The 17,654-nt window shown below is 47.5% G+C and overlaps 1 protein-coding gene across 1 annotated transcript in view; it reads left to right on the top strand.

Annotated features, from left to right (window-relative positions):
* DMC1 (DNA meiotic recombinase 1) overlaps positions 1-17,654 on the top strand; it is a 534,325-nt gene that overhangs the window by 222,081 nt on the left and 294,590 nt on the right. Inside the window, exon 5 of the mRNA XM_073549424.1 lies at positions 1,542-1,583. Coding sequence (XP_073405525.1) covers positions 1,542-1,583 — 42 coding nt within the window. The remainder of the gene's footprint in view (positions 1-1,541; positions 1,584-17,654) is intronic.

The following is a 17,654-nucleotide window of genomic DNA, read 5'->3' as shown; positions in this document are numbered from 1 at the left end:
TAAGTTGTACAAAAGTGATGATTCGGTGGATGTAGACAATGAAGATGAACGAGAGCATTATCCAGTTGAATTTTTAAATAGTCTTACTCCATCAGGAATTCCATCCCACAGACTACAACTTAAAGTTGGAACAATCGTAATATTGCTGCGGAATCTAAATGCAAAAAATGGTAAATGTAGTGGAACTTGCCTTATTGTTACAACCTTATGTGTGCAAACTGTAAAGCGCTGCGGAATATGTTAGCGTTATATTTAAAAAAAAAAAAAATTATTATAAGAAAAATAAAGATTATTATAAGATTGTTACTGGACTCCATTCTTACGTAATTCAAGCAAGAGTGATCACTGGATCAGCAAAAGGAGACGAATTGTTCATTCCACGCATTGATTTATGTCCTTCGGACACCGCTCTTCCCTTTAGGCTTCGGCGTCGACAGTTTCCAGTAAAACCAGCATTTGCCATGAAAATAAGTCACAAGGTCAAACTCTACACCGTGTAGGCATATATATACCGGAGCCCGTTTTTGGTCATGGACAACGCTACGTTGCATTTTCAAGAGTTAAAATGAGATGCAACGTCAAGGTGCAGGTTCTTGATACCCCTTTACAAGGAAAGTTGCTTATAGATAGTCAAAAGGTATTCACAAGAAATGTGGTGTACAAAAATATTTTGGGTTGATATTGTTAGCAAATATATTATAGTGTCGATGTACTTCTTTATTCCGATGATTTATTTAAATACAGTTAGATATTCATGTAATGGTTTATATATTTTGATAATCTGTTTAATAATTTCGTTCAGTTGTATTAAGTCCTGTGAGCAATAACATTAAATGATAATGTATATATTTTACCTGGAAAATCCTGTGTATTTATTGCATTATTCTTAAATCTTCATAAATAAACTACATACATATTCTAGAATACCCGATGCGTTAGAATTGGGCCACCATCTAGTTAATATAATAATAATTAATATGTTGATATTAATATTGAGTAGAATTAATTTCAGCCTATTGGTTAGGCCCACCACAACAGTCATTTTCTCTCGTGTGGCGCCTCAAGAAAATTAATTGCCCACCTCTGGACTAGAGTCATTCTGTTTATGGTTCCTAAGTTCCTTCCTATACAACGAGCTCTAAAAAATGGCAAACTTGTTCTCCTCCTCTTTTATCCACTTAGACTTATCAGACATAGATGACTAGTGACTTACTTATCAGCCATTATGTAAGAAAGATACTTGTTTAAACTAAGCAATACAGTATATTTTCTACACTAATTCATAAAAGCAGTGTTACTTGGGGGACAAAAGCTAATTTGATGGTTTTTGCTGGATTGGACTGGTTAAAAAAGTAAGAACTCACTCATCACTCTATGTTTATGCAGTCCCCCTAACTCTTCCCAACTAGCAGGTGTGTCCGGCAGTAAATTATTTTTTTGCCTAGCCATCTTTAAACTTGCACAAGCAAAAATTTATTGCAATAAATTATATATTAATATTTACATACACAATTGTTATCTTTTCTCTCCTCAATATTTAGAATTCCGAACTGGGAAGACTCAGCTGTCTCATACACTTTGTGGTAGGTTTTTCTTTGCATTAAATTTCTCTTAGAATATATTTATATATTGTAAAAACTGATCTATTCAAACATAAACACATTACACCTAGTTTCTGTAAATATCATTGCCAAAATTGCAGCACAGTGTGTACTTTGCACCTTTGCTAGATTTTTTTTAGATTATATTACAAGTCCTCTGTTTACTATTCCCTTCCTGTGCCATAAATGTACTGCTAGGCATCTAGAACACTTAGGCCTCATTCAGATGTCCATGTTTAAGCACATAAGTGAAAAAATGGTACTGGTATTGTAAAGAGGAAGACCGGGCTGCAGGTACCTGTACCAAGCCGGGTCAGGAACTGTTGAGGCTGCCTCCCATGTTGCCTGGGGGAAGGAATGAGGGATCGGACCAACCTCATGACCCAGGTAGGAGGGGCGATAAAAAAGAAAAAGCGCGCACAGTGGCAGAAAGTTTGGCACGAACAGACACCATGCAGCAGGGTGAGCAGTGCGCTCTGCCTGCTGAGCACCTGCACTGTGATAAGCTGTGGTTGTTGGCTCCCGTCTCGACCATCAGGGCCAAGAAAGAAAGAAAGGTGTCACGCACTCAGAGACTGTGAGTACTGCACACATGAGGATGAGAGTCGGCCTAGTATTTGACATTCATTTGCAGCCTACTCTTCCATTTGCTGGATGCCAGCCCACGTTCCACCCTGAGAGTGCTGCGGCCTGGTTTGTCCTGGCCGCACAAGTTGATAGACTAGGGGCTCAGTGCAAGGTACCGGAGACCGACCGCTGCTGCCAGAAGACGGATCATTGTTCAAAGAACTCCCTCTGTGGACCTTTTCCCGGCCATTGCCGGTGCTATAACCCCTGCAGGGTCATCTGCGGTGGAGGAGCATTAAGAACATGATAAGTTTAATAACTGGACTGTTCATATTTCAAATTTGTTGTTTCTTCTACTATTCTTTAACCATTTATCTCCCTGCGAGGAGTTAATACTCTGCTTAAGTAAACTGTTAAGTTTGTTAACCCTTGCTCTGCCTCTTATCTGTCACTGCCTCCCGCAACCTGCTTACACATGGCGTAGTCGGCAGGATGCAGTCCACAAGCAGAGAGGTGGCAGATCAAATGGCCTTGGGTGTCCCAAGGGCCAGATTGCCACTGGGGGCCATGCTCAGCACTCTCCCAAAGTTTACAGTGAGCAATTTACTGCTATGGGATTGGTCCAAGTGGGTTAAAGGCATGCTAAGAATGCACCCCATGACCCCCGCTATGCAGGCAGATTGGTGTGATGGCCCTGGATGGGGAAACCAGATGTTCTTTCTTGTGAGGACACCTAAGGTGTCACAGGTGCTGCCTAGGGGGTGCTATCAGGGGACGCGTGAATAAGCGCAGGGTGTGCCTGCAGAAGTCACGCAGTGCACAAGGACCTGAGATTCGTGTAGTGAGCGCAGGACCTGGCACTAAGCGATCACATAACCAGGGGGCGGAGCCACCGCACGTGAGTTCAGGGAAGGACAGTGAACATGCAGAGCACAGGGCAAAGTCAGTAAACGTGGTTAAGGAGAGCCGAGAGTCAGAAGCCAGACGAACGCGCAGTAGCTGGGGACAAGACAAAGAGCAAACGGGGACAAGCCAAGAGGGTCAGATAACCAGGAGAGACAGAGCAGTATAAAAGCAGGATACAGAGGCAAAAGTCAGGGGACAAACCGAATCATACACACAAGGCACACAAGCACAGAGGCACACGTTTAAGGATGAGTCACCTGGGTCAGCAACCACTAACCGAGTATATGGAAGTATCACCGACACTAAATTCAGGTACTGCCAACATTAAATAGCCTCCCCAAAACCAAAGAGAGATGAACTGAATTAACCTTGACCTGACCAAGAATGGAGGCGGAACCATCCTGTCCAAAGTCATGATAATACCCCCTTCTCAACGGGGGTCCACCAGACCCCCAGGAAACCGGGCATGAAAGGAGCTCACCAGACAATCGGCATGAACCGATCGGGCAGGATCCCTGGATCGGTCCTCAGGACCATACCTCTTCCAGTGCACTAGATACTGGAGGGAACGGCGGACCAACCGGAAATCCACGATGCGCTCCACCTTGAACTCCTGACAATCCACCAGCACAGGCAGCAAGGGACTCAATCACGCTTCTTCCACAGCCCCCTGATCTCAGGTTGGTCAAGGTGGTGGGCCCCTGGGACAACACCGCCCCCGCCCCCACCTCTGAGGCATCAACCTCCATCACAAAAGGTTTCGATGGATCCGGTTGAACCAGAACAGGGGCAGTCATAAAACTTGTTTTGAGAGTGAGAAACGCCGCTACCGCTGAGGCAGACCAGTTCTTAAAGTCAGCCCCCTTCTGTGTCAAGTCAGTGAGGGGCTTGACCACCTGAGAGAACTCTTTAATAAACCTCTGGTAGTAATTGGCGAATCCCAAAAAGTGCTGAAGGCCCTTCAGGTCCCGGGGTTGAACCCAATCAATAATGGCCTACACCTTTTTGGGATACATACGAAAACCCACACTAGAGATAATAAACCCCAAGAAAGGCAGTTCCTGGGCGAAAAACAATCATTTCTCTAGCTTGTCGAAGAGTTGGTTCTCCCTGAGTCTCCGAAGAATCGCCCGACGGTGACCAATATGTGATTACTTATGCAGTGAATAAACCAGAATGTCATCCAAGTACAGTACAGACCAAAAGTTTGGACACACCTCATTCAAAGAGTTTTCTTTATTTTCATGACTATGAAAATTGTAGATTCACTCTGAAGGCATCAAAACCTTGAATTAACACATGTGGAATTATATAATTAGCAAAAAAGTGTGAAACAATTGAAAATATGTCTTATATTCTAGGTTCTTCAAAGTAGCCACCTTTTGCTTTGATTACTGCTTTGCACACTCTTGGCATTCTCTTGATGAGCTTCAAGAGGTAGTCACAGGAAATGTTTTTCACTTCACAGGTGTGCCCTGTCAGGTTTAATAAGTGGGATTTCTTGCCTTATAAATGGGGTTGGGACCATCAGTTGTGTTGTGCAGAAGTCTGGTGGATACAGTACACAGCTGATAGTCCTACTGAATAGACTGTTAGAATTTGTATTATGGCAAGAAAAAAGCAGCTAAATAAAGAAAAACGAGAGGCCATCATTACTTTAAGAAATGAAGGACAGTCAGTCCGAAAAATTGGGAAAACTTTGAAAGTGTCCCCAAGTGCAGTGGCAAAAACCATCAAGCGCTACAAAGAAACTGTCTCACATGAGGACCGGCTCAGGAAAGGAAGACCAAGAGTTACCTCTGCTGCGGAGGATAAGTTCATCTGAGTCACCAGCCTCAGAAATCGCAGGTTAACAGCAGCTCAGATTAGAGACTAGGTCAATTCCACAGAGAGTTCTAGCAGCAGACACATCTCTACAACAACTGTTAAGAGGAGACTTTGTGCAGCAGGCCTTCATGGTAAGATAGCTGCTAGAAAACCACTTCTAAGGACAGGCAACAAACAGAAGAGACTTGTTTGGGCTAAAGAACACAAGAAATGGACATTAGATCAGTGGAAATCTGTGCTTTGGTCTGATGAGTCCAAATTTGAGATCTTTGGTTCCCAACCACTGTGTCTTTGTGCAATGCAGAAAAGGTGAACGGATGGACTCTACATGCCTGGTTCCTACTGTGAAGCATGGAGGAGGAGGTGTGATGGTGTGGGGGTGCTTTGCTGGTGACACTGTTGAGGATTTATTCAAAATTGAAGGCATACTGAACCAGCATGGCTACCACAGCATCTTGCAGCAGCAGGCTATTCCATCCGGCTTACGTTTAGTTGGACCATCATTTATTTTTCAACAGGACAATGATCCCAAACACACCTCCAGGCTGTGTAAGGGCCATTTGACCAAGAGGGAGAGTGATGGGGTGCTACGCCAGATGACCTGGCCTCTACAGTCACCAGACCTGAATCCAATCGAGATGGTTTGGGGTGAGCTGGACCGCAGAGTGAAGGCAAAAGGGCCAACAAGTGCTAAGCATCTCTGGGAACTCCTTCAAGACTGTTGGAAGACCATTTCTGGTGACTAGCTCTTGAAGCTTATCAAGAGAATGCCAAGAGTGTGCAAAGCAGTAATCAAAGCAAAAGGTGGTTACTTTGAAGAACCTAGAATATAAGACATATTTTCAGTTGTTTCACACTTTTTTGTTAATTATATAATTCCACATGTGTTAATTCAAGGTTTTGATGCCTTCAGAGTGAATCTACAATTTTCATAGTCATGAAAATAAAGAAAACGTTTTGAATGAGAAGGTGTGCAAACTTTTGGTCTGTACTGTATATAACCACAAACTTCCCAATAAAATCAGAGAACACAAGATTGATGAGGTTTTGGAAAACCACAGGGACATTGGTCAGTGGTCAGACCAAATGCCATAACTAAATTTTCAAACAGCCCTTCTGAGGTGAGAAATGCAGATTTCCATTCATCCCCATCCCGCACCTGGATAAGGTTGTATGCCCCCTGCAAATCTAACTTTGAAAACCATTTGGCCCCGGACAATTGGTTAGACAAATCGGGAATGAGTGGGAGGGGATATGTGCTTCTTACAGTAATTTTATTTTGTTCCCAAAAGTCAAGGCATGGGCAGAGACCACCGTCTTTTTTTTTTCCAAAAAAAACCCTGCAGCAGCAGGAGACACGGAAGGGTGGATATGCCCCTTGTGGAGACTCTCAGATATGTACTCCTTCATGGCGCCCCGCTCGGGACCATAAAGGTTAAACAATTGGGCTTTTGGCGATTTAGCCCCAGGAATCAGGTCAATGACACAATCAAAAGGGCAGTGCTGTGGTAACCCCTCGGCCTGACTTTCAGAGAACACGTCCTCGAAGTTCTTCAGGTATACCCTCCAGAACCACGAATGATACAGACACAGAATTCAGACTTTTGTTTTCACAGCTGGACCCCCATTTAACAATAATAATAATACATTTTATTTCTATAGCTCTGACATATTCCGCAGCACTTTACATTTCAGAGGGGACTTGTACAGACGATAGACATTACAGCATAACAATAATCACATAGATCATAACAGATACCAAGAGGAATGAGGGCCCTGCTCGCAAGCTTACAATCTATGAGGGAAAAAGGGGAGACACGAAAGGTGGGTGGTAACAATTGCCCTGATTGTATGGACCAGCCATAATGTTAAGTGTGTAACAGTACGGACACAGAGGGCTAATAGATGTATAAAGCATGTGGGAACATGATACGGGGAATCTGGTTATGGTAAAACTTTTGACTGTGCCACACAGGGAAAGTTAGGTTAATGTGTTGAGGCGGTAGGCCAGTCTGAATAAATGAGTTTTCAGGGCACGCTTAAAATTGTAGGGATTGGGGACTACTCGTATTGACTTGGGAAGTGCATTCCAAAGAATTGGCACAGCACGTGTATAGTCTTGGAGACGGGAGTGGGAGGTTCTGATTATCTAGGATACTAACCTCAGGTCATCAGCAGAACGGAGGGCACTGGTAGGGTGGTAGACTGAAACAAGGGAGGAGATGTAGGGTGGTGCTGTGCCATGGAGTGCTTTGTGGGTGAGGGCAATAAGTTTGTACTGGATTCTGGAGTGGATGGGTAGCCAGTGTAAGGACTGGCACAAGGTAGAGGCATCGTGTAACGATTGGCGAGGAATATGATCCTGGCTGCAGCATTCAAGACAGATTGGAGGGGGGAAAGTTTGGTAAGAGGGAGACCGATTAGAAGAGAGTTACAATAGTCCAGACGAGAATGAATAAGAGAAACAGTAAGAGTTATCCCAGGCCTCCCAGTCAATTGACTGGATTATGACATTGCAGCCAAGGAAACCCCAAAACCAAACCAGCAGGGAGATTGTCCAGAACGAAACAGGCTATCTGCTCCAAATGAATAGACCCCACCTTAAGGACGAACTCTTTACTAACAGAGCAGATCCTGTCCTTGGTGAACAGGATTGAGTCAATAGCCACCACTCTCATGGTGTGTCCAACCTGACTGGCCCTATCTCACAGTGGGCCACAAACTTCGAGTCAATCAAGTTCACTGAAGACCCGCAATCCACAAAAGCAGAAGAGGAAAAAAAACAATTGTTCACACCTGCTTCCACTTTTAACAATAGTTTGAAGGCTGAGGAAAAAAAGTACCTGTGGGTCTGGATAACCTCTTCGGCAGTTACCCAGAACTAGTCATTTCCCGAGACCTTGGAATCTGGGGGGCAGGAGAGACAGTCCTTTATCCAATGACCCGACTCTCCACAATAGCAGCAGAGTTTTTTCTCACTGCGACTTCTCCTCTCCTTTTACTTCGTGGAGACAGCCCCTACCTCCATGTGCTCAACTGACGCTGAAGACTCTGACTTCACTGACAACAGAGGAGCATCTCGTTGCACAACACCTTTTTCTCAGCCTGTGGTCCATACGGACGGCCTGGGTCATAGCCTCCTCCAGACAGTCAGGCGGTGGGTGCAGGGCCAGGGCATCCTTTAGATGCTTGAAGAGACCCCGTCGGAATAGCCGCCTGAGTGCTGAGTCATTCCGGGAAACTTTGTGTGCCCATCGTCTGTACTCGGAACAGTACCACTCAGCTGAGCACGTTCCCTGGGTAAGACTCATAATTGTGTTCTCTACCAATCTCACCCGATCAGGTTTATCGTATATAAGACCCAAGGCCTCGAAGAACCAATCCACAGACATTCTCTCAGGAGAGGTAGGGGATAGGGAGAAAGCCCAGGATTGCGGTCCCTCACGTATCGGGGAAATAACTATCCTCACCCTTTGGCACTCATCACCCCAGGACCGAGGACGCAGAGAAAAAAGTAATTTAGAACTCTTTAAATACCTGGAATTCTTTCTTATCTCCAGAAAAAGTATCCGGAAGTTTGACAGAGGGTTCAGGAGAGGATAAGGACTCATCAGACATGGTACCCTCCCCATTGCCAGATGAGGAAGAGGCACCCCAAACAGCATTAACGGTATCAGCCAATTTCCTCTGCACCTGTTGGTGAGAAGCAACCAGCGCCCTTTGCTCAGATAGGTTCTGCATCATCTTGGTCAGGTTAGATACCTGATCTGACAGAGCATGCAGCGGGTCCATAGAAAACACACACACACACAAAAAAAACCCCTGAAAAATTGTATGGGTTGGTGATAATGTGATGACACCTAAGGTTTCACTGGCACTGCCTAGGGGGCGTTATCAAGGGCGTGAATGAGCGCAGGAAGTGCAGGCAGAAGGCACACATTGCACAAGGACCTGAGATTCGTGTAGTGAGCTCCGGATCTGGCACTAAGCGATCACGTAACCAGGGGGCGGAGCCACCGCATGTGAGTGCAGGGAAGGACACTGAGCATGCAGAGCACAGAGCAAAGACAGTAAACATGGTCAAGGAGAGCCGAGAGTCAGAAGCCAGACGAACGCGCCGTACCTAGGGACAAGACAAAGAGTAAATGGGGACAAGCCAAGGGGGTCAGATAACCAGGAGAGACAGCACAGTATAAAAGCAGGATACAGAGGCAGAAGTCAGGGGACAAACCAAATCATACACAGCAAGGCACACAAGCACAGAGCCACACGTTTAAGGACAAGTCACCTGGGTCAGTAACCACTAACCGAGTATATGCAGGAGATCCACGCCACGATCGCTAAGTGGGATGAGGTTGGCGTGGGTCCTCCTGTTGTAATTTTGACAGACCAACTAGTGGCAGAACTCAGGGATGCCCTGCTTAAACAGGCCTTGCGGGAGTGCTTGCGGGTCTATCTGCGCATGTCTTTTCAGGAAATCGGGGCGGATGCGTGTGCACACAAGCAAGAGCAGGGGATGGCAGCCTCGACAGGGAAGGTCCAGAGCAGGGAGGTATCTGCTCCGCCCACGGTTGAACCAGGTTGGGTTAGAGAAATACGGAAATAAATACGGGACATGCGAGAACAGTGGCCCGGCTTAAGAAACCCCCCCCGGAGATTCCAATCTCTTCCGGAGGCAGAACTAGCCCCAAGCTCCATCAAGAAATGGGACAATCCCGAGCAGCGAGACCTCCGATTTGTTTTAGGTGCGGGGACACTGGACATTATGCCCGTGGATGCGCAAGACGGGGTAGGCCACTGGCCCATCAGCTGTTAAACTAGTGGGCTGAGTGGCTGGTGGACACCGTCTGGAGCCTGAGCTGCCAAGAAGGAGAAAGGGACGACGATTTTGGGTGCACCACAGCCATAATTCACGAGATTCCCACGGGAAATTCCATGCCAAATCGGGAGCTCTATCGACAGATTCCGCTGCAAATGTACCAAGAAGTGAAAGAAATGTCAGCAGACATGCTACAGAGTGGAGTAATATGGGAAAATGGACGGAACCCTGCATTTTTGTGTTGACTACTGGCGACTAAATGCCTGTACAGTGCAGGACTCTTATCCCCTATGACAAATTGCGGAATCATTGTCTGCTCTGGGAAAAGCCATGTACTTCTCATCATTAGATCTGGCCAGTGGAAATTGGCAAGTGCCGGTGGCTGAGTAAGACCGGCCGAAGACAGTGTTCATACTGCCTATGGGGCTGCTAGAATTCAACCGGATGCCCTTCGGTCTTACCAGTTCTCCTGGAACCTTTCAGCGACTGATGGAGTGGTGTTTGGGAGATCTCAACTTTGAAGCTACCCTCATTTATCTGGATGACATCATCTTCTATGCAGCTACTTTTGAGGAGGATCTCCGACGGCTGGAGCAGGTGTTGGGTCAGCTGCAGAAGCACGGCCTGAAAGTGAAACCTCAGAAATGCCACCTTTTCTGCAAGCAAATTGAATACCTCAGACATGTTGTATCCACTGAAGGGTGAGACCTGTACGTGAGAAGATAGTGGCAGTACAGGACTGGCCCACCCCGAAGACAGTGAAGGACATGCGGGCCTTTCTGGGGCTTACGGGGTACTATCGCCGGTTTGTGAAAGACTTCTCTCATATTGTTAATCCACTGCTGGAGTTATTGAAAGGGGAGCTGTCTGCTGTGAAGAATCGGACCAGCCAGTGGGGGGGATAGTCAGGAAGAAGCCTTTGAAGATGGCCCTGACTGAAGCGCCTGTATTGTCCTATGCAGAATTCTCTCAACCTTTCATCCTTCACACTGATGGAAGTCTCCAGGGACTAGGGGCTGTATTGTTATAGATGCAGGACGGAAAGGAGCGAGTGATTGCCTACACGAGCCGGTCCCTCCATGACTCAGAACGGAACCCGGATAACTACAGTTCTTTCAAACTGGAATTACTGGCGTTAGTGTGGACGATGACCGAGAAGTTTGCTGAGTACCTGTCCGGATCTGAAATCTTGGTACGCACTGACAACAATCCACTGGCCCACTTAGAAAATACAAAATTGGGGACCTTGGAGCAAAGATGGGTGCCCCGTATGGCGAAATACCGATATGAGATCACATATCAAAAGGAGCTGAGAATACACATGCCGATGCTCTATCCAGAGTGACTCACGAGAGACCTGGATGTGACTGGGATGAAGAGTTGGAGGTGGAAGAAATAGCAGGGTTCAAGAACCTTGCCAGAATGTTGGTGGCGACGCAGGGACAGATCGAAGAGGCGCCGGGAAAACACCTGTTGGGACAACCTCGAGATGACTGGGTGCAGCTTCAGCAGGAAGATAGAGAACTTGCTCAGTTGAGGCAGTGGGTGGCCCTAAAACGACTCCCCGGCCGAAGTGAGAGAGACGCCCTGTCCCCAGGAACGCTGCAGATGCTCCGGCAGTGGGAGAGGCTTCAATTGGAAGATGGCTTGCTGTATCCGAAAGTGCAGTTGGTACGGGAGCTGTGGGGTTATCTGGCAAGATGTACTCCCAGAAAATTTGATAAGCGAGGTGGCCACGGAAGCTCATGAGAGAGGGGCCCACTTTGGCCCGGAGAAGACGTTCCAGTGGTTACAGAAGTTGGTCTACCATCCCCGATTGAAGGCTGCAGTAGAAGAGGCTTGTCGACAATGTCGAAATTGTGAATTAGCTAAACCCCCAGAACAGAGAGCCCCTATGCAGACCATTGTGACCTCTGCGCCGCTGGAACTGTTAATGATCGATTACTTGACCGTGGGCCCCACTCATCTTGGATACAAACACTGCCTTGTGATGACCGACCACTTCACCAAATTTTCTGTGGTGACTCCGACTGAGGACCAGATGGCCGTGTCAGCCGCGCAGGCCATCTGTTGAGATTTCATCCGAGTGTACGGTTGTCCGAAAATGATTCATTCATCAAGGCGCTTGCTTTCAAGGTCGTGTAATGGAGGAGCTCCACCACCTGTATCGCTGTATCGGATTGAAAAGTCCCGGATGACTCCCTAACATGCGCAGGGGAATGGAGCCTGTGAGCGTTTCATCCGGACACTGATTCAGATGTTGAGAACATTGGAAGAAGACAGGAAAGTTCATTGACCTGAGTATGTAGCTGAGCTGGTCTGGGTGTACAACAACTGAGTGCATAGCACCACCGGATATACGCAGTACACCCTGCTGTTTGGCCAAAAAGGACAGGAAATCAATGAGCTGGAGTTGGACCCAGAGGAAGACTACCCACGGACAGGGATATCCACCTAGGTCCGTGAACACCGACATCGCTTGCAGACTCTACATCGACTGGTACAGACCAAATTTCGGGAACTTGAGCACCATGAGATGATGCCCCTGCGAGGGACACCTCTCAAGGCTGGAGACTGAGTATTGTTCCGAGACAAGCGACCTTGAGGCAAGTTAGAGCATCAATGGGAAAAAAACTCTGTATCTGGTGAAACGCCGAATTGGATCTAATGGTTCCGTCTTTGAAGTTCAGCCTGAATGGGTAGAAGGGGCCCTTACCTGAGTAGTTCACCAAAGCATGCTACGTTGTTGCCTGTCACGTGAGCCTGAAAAAGAAGAGAGAGCACCAAGTATCCCCGAAATGCCCACTCCAGTGACCTTCGACTGCGATGAAGAAGAACCATCTGCCTCATCCTCTGACCTGGATGGTCTGCTACCCACTGGCCCAGGGGAAGTGCGAGAAGCTGAAACTCCCGAAATGGTTGCTCCCTTGAACTTGGACGCGTCCCCATCTTTGACTGCCCAACCTGATTCGACCACTCAACTTGACTTATGCCACACAGAATGAACGACAGCTGGTATACCTCCCAATCGTAATGAACAAGACCAATTTATTTTGCAGTGGATTATTCAAGAGATGGAGGAATGTCAACGGCGAGCTAAAGAAGAGGGGGAGTGTATGGAGGAAGATCTGGCTGCGGTTACCTGTACCAAGCCGGGTCCAGAACGGTTGAGGCTCCCTCTCATGTTGCCTGGGGAAACGAATGAGGGACTGGACCAACCTCATGACCCGGGTAGGAAAGGCGATATAAAAGAAAAAGCGTGCGCACTGCGCAGTGGCAGAGAATTTGGTGCAAAAAGTCAGCGTGCAGCAGGGTGAGCAGTGTGCTCCACCTGCTGAGCACCGGCACTGTGATAGGCTGTGGCTGACAGCTCCCGTCGCAACCATCAGTGCCGAGAAAGAGAGAGGTGTGGTGCACCCAGAGACTGTGAATGCTGCACACTTGCGGAGGAGAGACGGCTGAGTATCAGACATTCCCTGCCATTTGCTGGATGCCAGCCTACGTTCCACCCTGAGAGTGCTGCTGCCTGGATTGCTCTGGCCGCACAATTTGATGGACTAGGGGCTCAGCGCAAGGTACCATAGACCGACCGCTGCCGCCAGAAGACGGATCACTGTTCAAAGGACCCCCTCTGTGGACCTTTTCCCGGCCGTTGCCGGTGCTATAACCCCTGCGGGGTCATCTGCGGTGGAGGAGCATTAAGAATATGATAAGTTTAATAACTGGACTGCTAATATTTCAAATTTGTTGTTTCTTCTACTATTCTTTAACCATTTATCTCCCTGCGAGGAGTTAATACTCTGTTTAAGTAAACTGTTAAGTTTGTTAACCCTTGCTCTGCCTCCTATCTGTCACTGCATCCCGCAACCTGCTTGCAGTGTCATCAGTTGTTTGCATCAGTGTGTCATCAGTGTTTGGTTCATGTGTCTGTTTTTGCTTTCGGTGCATCATCTGCGTGTCCATTTTTACCATCAATGTGTTGTTCGTGTGTCTGTTTTTACCATCACTGTATCATTTGTGTGTCCGTTTTTACCATCAGTGTTTCATCAATGTGTCCAATTTTACCTGATTCTGACATCTGACACCCGGCAGTAAGTGCCAGGAGCGGTCACAGACTGCTCCTGGCACTTTAACCCCCGAAATGCTGCGATCTAAAGAGGTTGCATGATTCCGGGTACCGGCAGAGGGCTGACAGCCCCTCTGCCTTTGGATCAGAGACCCGGTAGCGTGACGCGGGGTCCCAATCGTTGCTATGGTAACCCGATATTGTCATGATGACATCCGGGTCACCAGACCTAGGAAACTTGCTGATCATGCCCAGTGCATGATGAGCAAGTTTGTCTGTCAGTGCAGAACTGAAAGTTACTACAGCATGGGGATGCTGCTGTAAAAAAATAATTGCCTCGTAGGGACAAAGTAAAAAAGTTAGAAAAAAGTTAAAAAAAATTAAAAATACTGTTTTTAAAAATCAAATATAATAATAACAATCAAATAATATTGTATCTCTAAATAACTATTTGAATTAAAAAACAATAAAAGTACACATATTTGGTATTGCCATGTCCACAACGACCCGACCTTTGAAAAAGTCCCACTAGATAACCCCTTTAGTGGACACCATAAAAGCAAACAATAAAAAACAAGGCAAAAAACAATGCTTTATTATCATACTGCCAAACAAAAAGTGGAGTAAAACACAATAAAAAGGCGGATATGAATAAACATGGTACAGCTGAAAACGTCATCTTGTCCTGCAAAAAACAAGCCACCGTAAGCTTCATCAGTTGAAAAATAAAAAAGTTATAGCTCTTAGAATAAAGCGATGCAAAAATAATTTTTTTCTATAAAATTTTTTTTATTGTATAAAAGCACCAAAACATAAAAATGATATAAATGAGGTATCACTGTTATTGTACTGACCAGAAGAATAAAACTGCCTTATCAATTTTACCACACATGGAACAGCATAAATCACCCCTCCCAAAAAAAAAGAAATTCCTGAATTGCTGGGTTTTGTTCATTCTGTCAAAAATCGGAATAGAAAGCTATCAAGCAACGTAATGTGCCTGAAAACGGTGCCAATAAAAATGTCAACTCGTCCTGCAAAAATACAAGATCTGACATGACTCTGTGGGCCAAAATTTGGAAAAATTATAGCTCTCAAAATGAGGTGATGCAAAATTATTTTTTTGCAATAAAAAGTGTCTTTTAGTGTATGACAACAGACAAACATAAAAACCTGATATAAATCTGGTATTGCTGTAATCGTACCAACCCAAAGAGTAAAGTCATCTAATCACTTATTGTTAGGAGTCAGATTTCTGCCCTGGCTATGCAGAGATCTAGACCCTTACATCCTGCAGTCTCCTGCTATCCGTCCACTGCAGGAGAGAATGCAGAAGAGTTTGCTTTTCAGCAACTCTCTCCGGAGGCTAAGTCCTTCACCCCATACTCTGAGCATGCTCCTGGGACAACCTCCCATTGGAGCTCAGGAGTCAGGTGCTTAGGTCCTGCTTCTGATTCCATTGGTCCAGCTCAGGGTTATAGAGACTTCCGGAAGGTCCCGTACACTATAAAAAGTGCGCATAGCTGTTCCGCCATGCGCTAGTATTTTCATACTGCTGCTGTGTGTATGGTAATGGATGCTTGGACTGGTGGATGACTTATTATGAAACCCCTTCCCTCTGATATTACGATTGTGTGAGTGATTGGGCAGCCGCCAGTAGCAGCGCCAGCGCGCTCCAGCCATACCTTGTGCAGCAGCTAAGCGTCCTGCATTGCACCAACGTCCTTGCAGCGCCTTGCTTGCGGCTCTGTTCACGCCGCGCTGCAGTTGCAGCTTATTTCTGCGTCCGCGGTTGCGACGCCAGCACACTTGTTACCACGGTAGGTGTCGGACGTAGTGATGTTTTAACTACTCCGGTTTTTGCCTACCGCATGTGTGCCGCTGAGTCCCTGTGTTACTAACAGGCTCAGCGTTACTTTTCTATTTTTCCTGTAGCAGCTCTGTGCACTTAACAGAGACTGCTTGATTGCACCTGGGTGATATAGAACCCCGTGCACATTACCGCCACAGTGCTGTGTCTTCTAGCTGCGGTTCTTCCATCTGCCGCACGGTGGACCCCGGGCGGCGAACACGTTTATTTATATTTTTTTAAGCGTGTTCCGCCGCCGTAACATAATACTAGCGCCAGGGTCTGGCTAGAGATGACAGAACAGCAGCAACTCCTCCAGTGTGTGCGACAGCTCGAGACTCGCTTGACCACCCTTGAGAGAGCTCTCGCAGCTTTGCAGGCCACGGATGCTGCTGTACAGGCACTTACTGATGCGGTCGGGCGGATGTCCATGTCCACCCTTGCGCCGACAGTTACCCGCCTCCCGTTGCCCGATAAATATTCTGGGGATGGCCCCTCCTGCAGGGGGTTTATCAGCCAGTGCGCGATCCACCTGGAGCTGCTGGCTGCGCAATTCCCTACAGAACGGGCCAAGGCGGCCTTTATTATATCCCTACTGTCGGGCAAGGCGCTGGAATGGGCTACGCCTTTATGGGAGCGGGGTGATCCCGAGATTCGGACCGCTGCCCACTTGCTGACAGCCATCAGGCAAGTTTTTCTCGGTCCCCGGGTCGCCCATGACACCTCTCTACAGTTGCTTGCCTTGTCTCAGGGGTCTCTCTCGGTTAGCCAGTACACCATCCGTTTTCGGACACTGGTGTCCGAGTTGGAGTGGTCCGACAAGGCACTGATCCCTGTTTTTTGGAGAGGATTAGTGGGGCATGTTAAGGATGCTCTCTCCACTAGAGCGATCCCTACCTCTCTGGAGGAGCTAATTTCTATCTCCTCCCGTATCGATCTCCGTTTTTCGGAGCGCGGTATGGAGCGAGCTAACTCCAAGCGGCGAGGTACCCCGGCTCCCAACATTTTTGAGCCTCTGGAGCTGCCCGAGTCAGAGGTTCTACCTCCCGAGCCCATGGAAGTGTCTCGCACCATTTCAGAGACACCTCCGGCTCACGGGTCCATATGCGGTTGCCACCACCTATACGCTGCTTCCCAGGAAGACAGTCCCCCGCAATGGTCTGACTGTGAGTCGGTAGGCGAAACTTTTGTTCCCCTTCACCAGCGGCCTAAAATTCTCGCGTGGGCACACGCGCCCAATGCGGACGGCCACCGTGGCTATATGCAGACCACGAAGTCTCTGGCCGGATCGTATTGGTGGCCGCACAGGGCTCGGGACGTAAAAAAATTCATTCGGGCATGCACTTTATGTGCCCGGGATAGCTTTCCCGAACGGAGTGTGGCGACGGCCGTCGATACACGGCGGCGTCCTCCTAAAACTCCCACTCCCATTTTCTCCCGGGTGTCCCTCCTGAGACCTGGCGACCTGGCCTCTGATTCCATCCGTATATCCCAGTTTTCGGTTTCACCTACCGGCACTTCAGACTCACCTTTTGACGAGTCTGAGGACTGTGCCACTGTCAGGCACAGGCTGGCGGATCGGAAGGTTCAGGGAGGGGGGGGGCCCTAGGAGGGGGGGTAATGTTAGGAGTCAGATTTCTGCCCTGGCTATGCAGAGATCTAGACCCTTACATCCTGCAGTCTTCTGCTATCCGTCCACTGCAGGAGAGATTGCAGAAGAGTTTGCTTTTCAGCAACTCTCTCCGGAGGCTAAGTCCTTCACCCCATACTCTGAGCATGCTCCTGGGACAACCTCCCATTGGAGCTCAGAAGTCAGGTGCTCAGGTCCTGCTCCTGATTCCATTGGTCCAGCTCAGGGTTATGGAGACTTCCGGAATGTCCCGTACACTGTAAAAAGTGCGCATGGCTGTTCCGCCATGCGCTAGTATTTTCATACTGCTGCTGTGTGTATGGTAATGGATGCTTGGACTGGTGGATGACTTATTATGAAACCCCTTCTGTTATGAATGAGTCACCGAA

Source organism: Dendrobates tinctorius, unplaced genomic scaffold (genome assembly GCF_039654945.1).
Source record: "Dendrobates tinctorius isolate UK_male_01 unplaced genomic scaffold, ASM3965494v1 ptg000159l, whole genome shotgun sequence".
NCBI classification, from domain to species: domain Eukaryota; kingdom Metazoa; phylum Chordata; class Amphibia; order Anura; family Dendrobatidae; genus Dendrobates; species Dendrobates tinctorius.
Note: the sequence above shows the minus strand (reverse complement) of the source record. Positions and strands in the feature narration are given on the sequence as shown.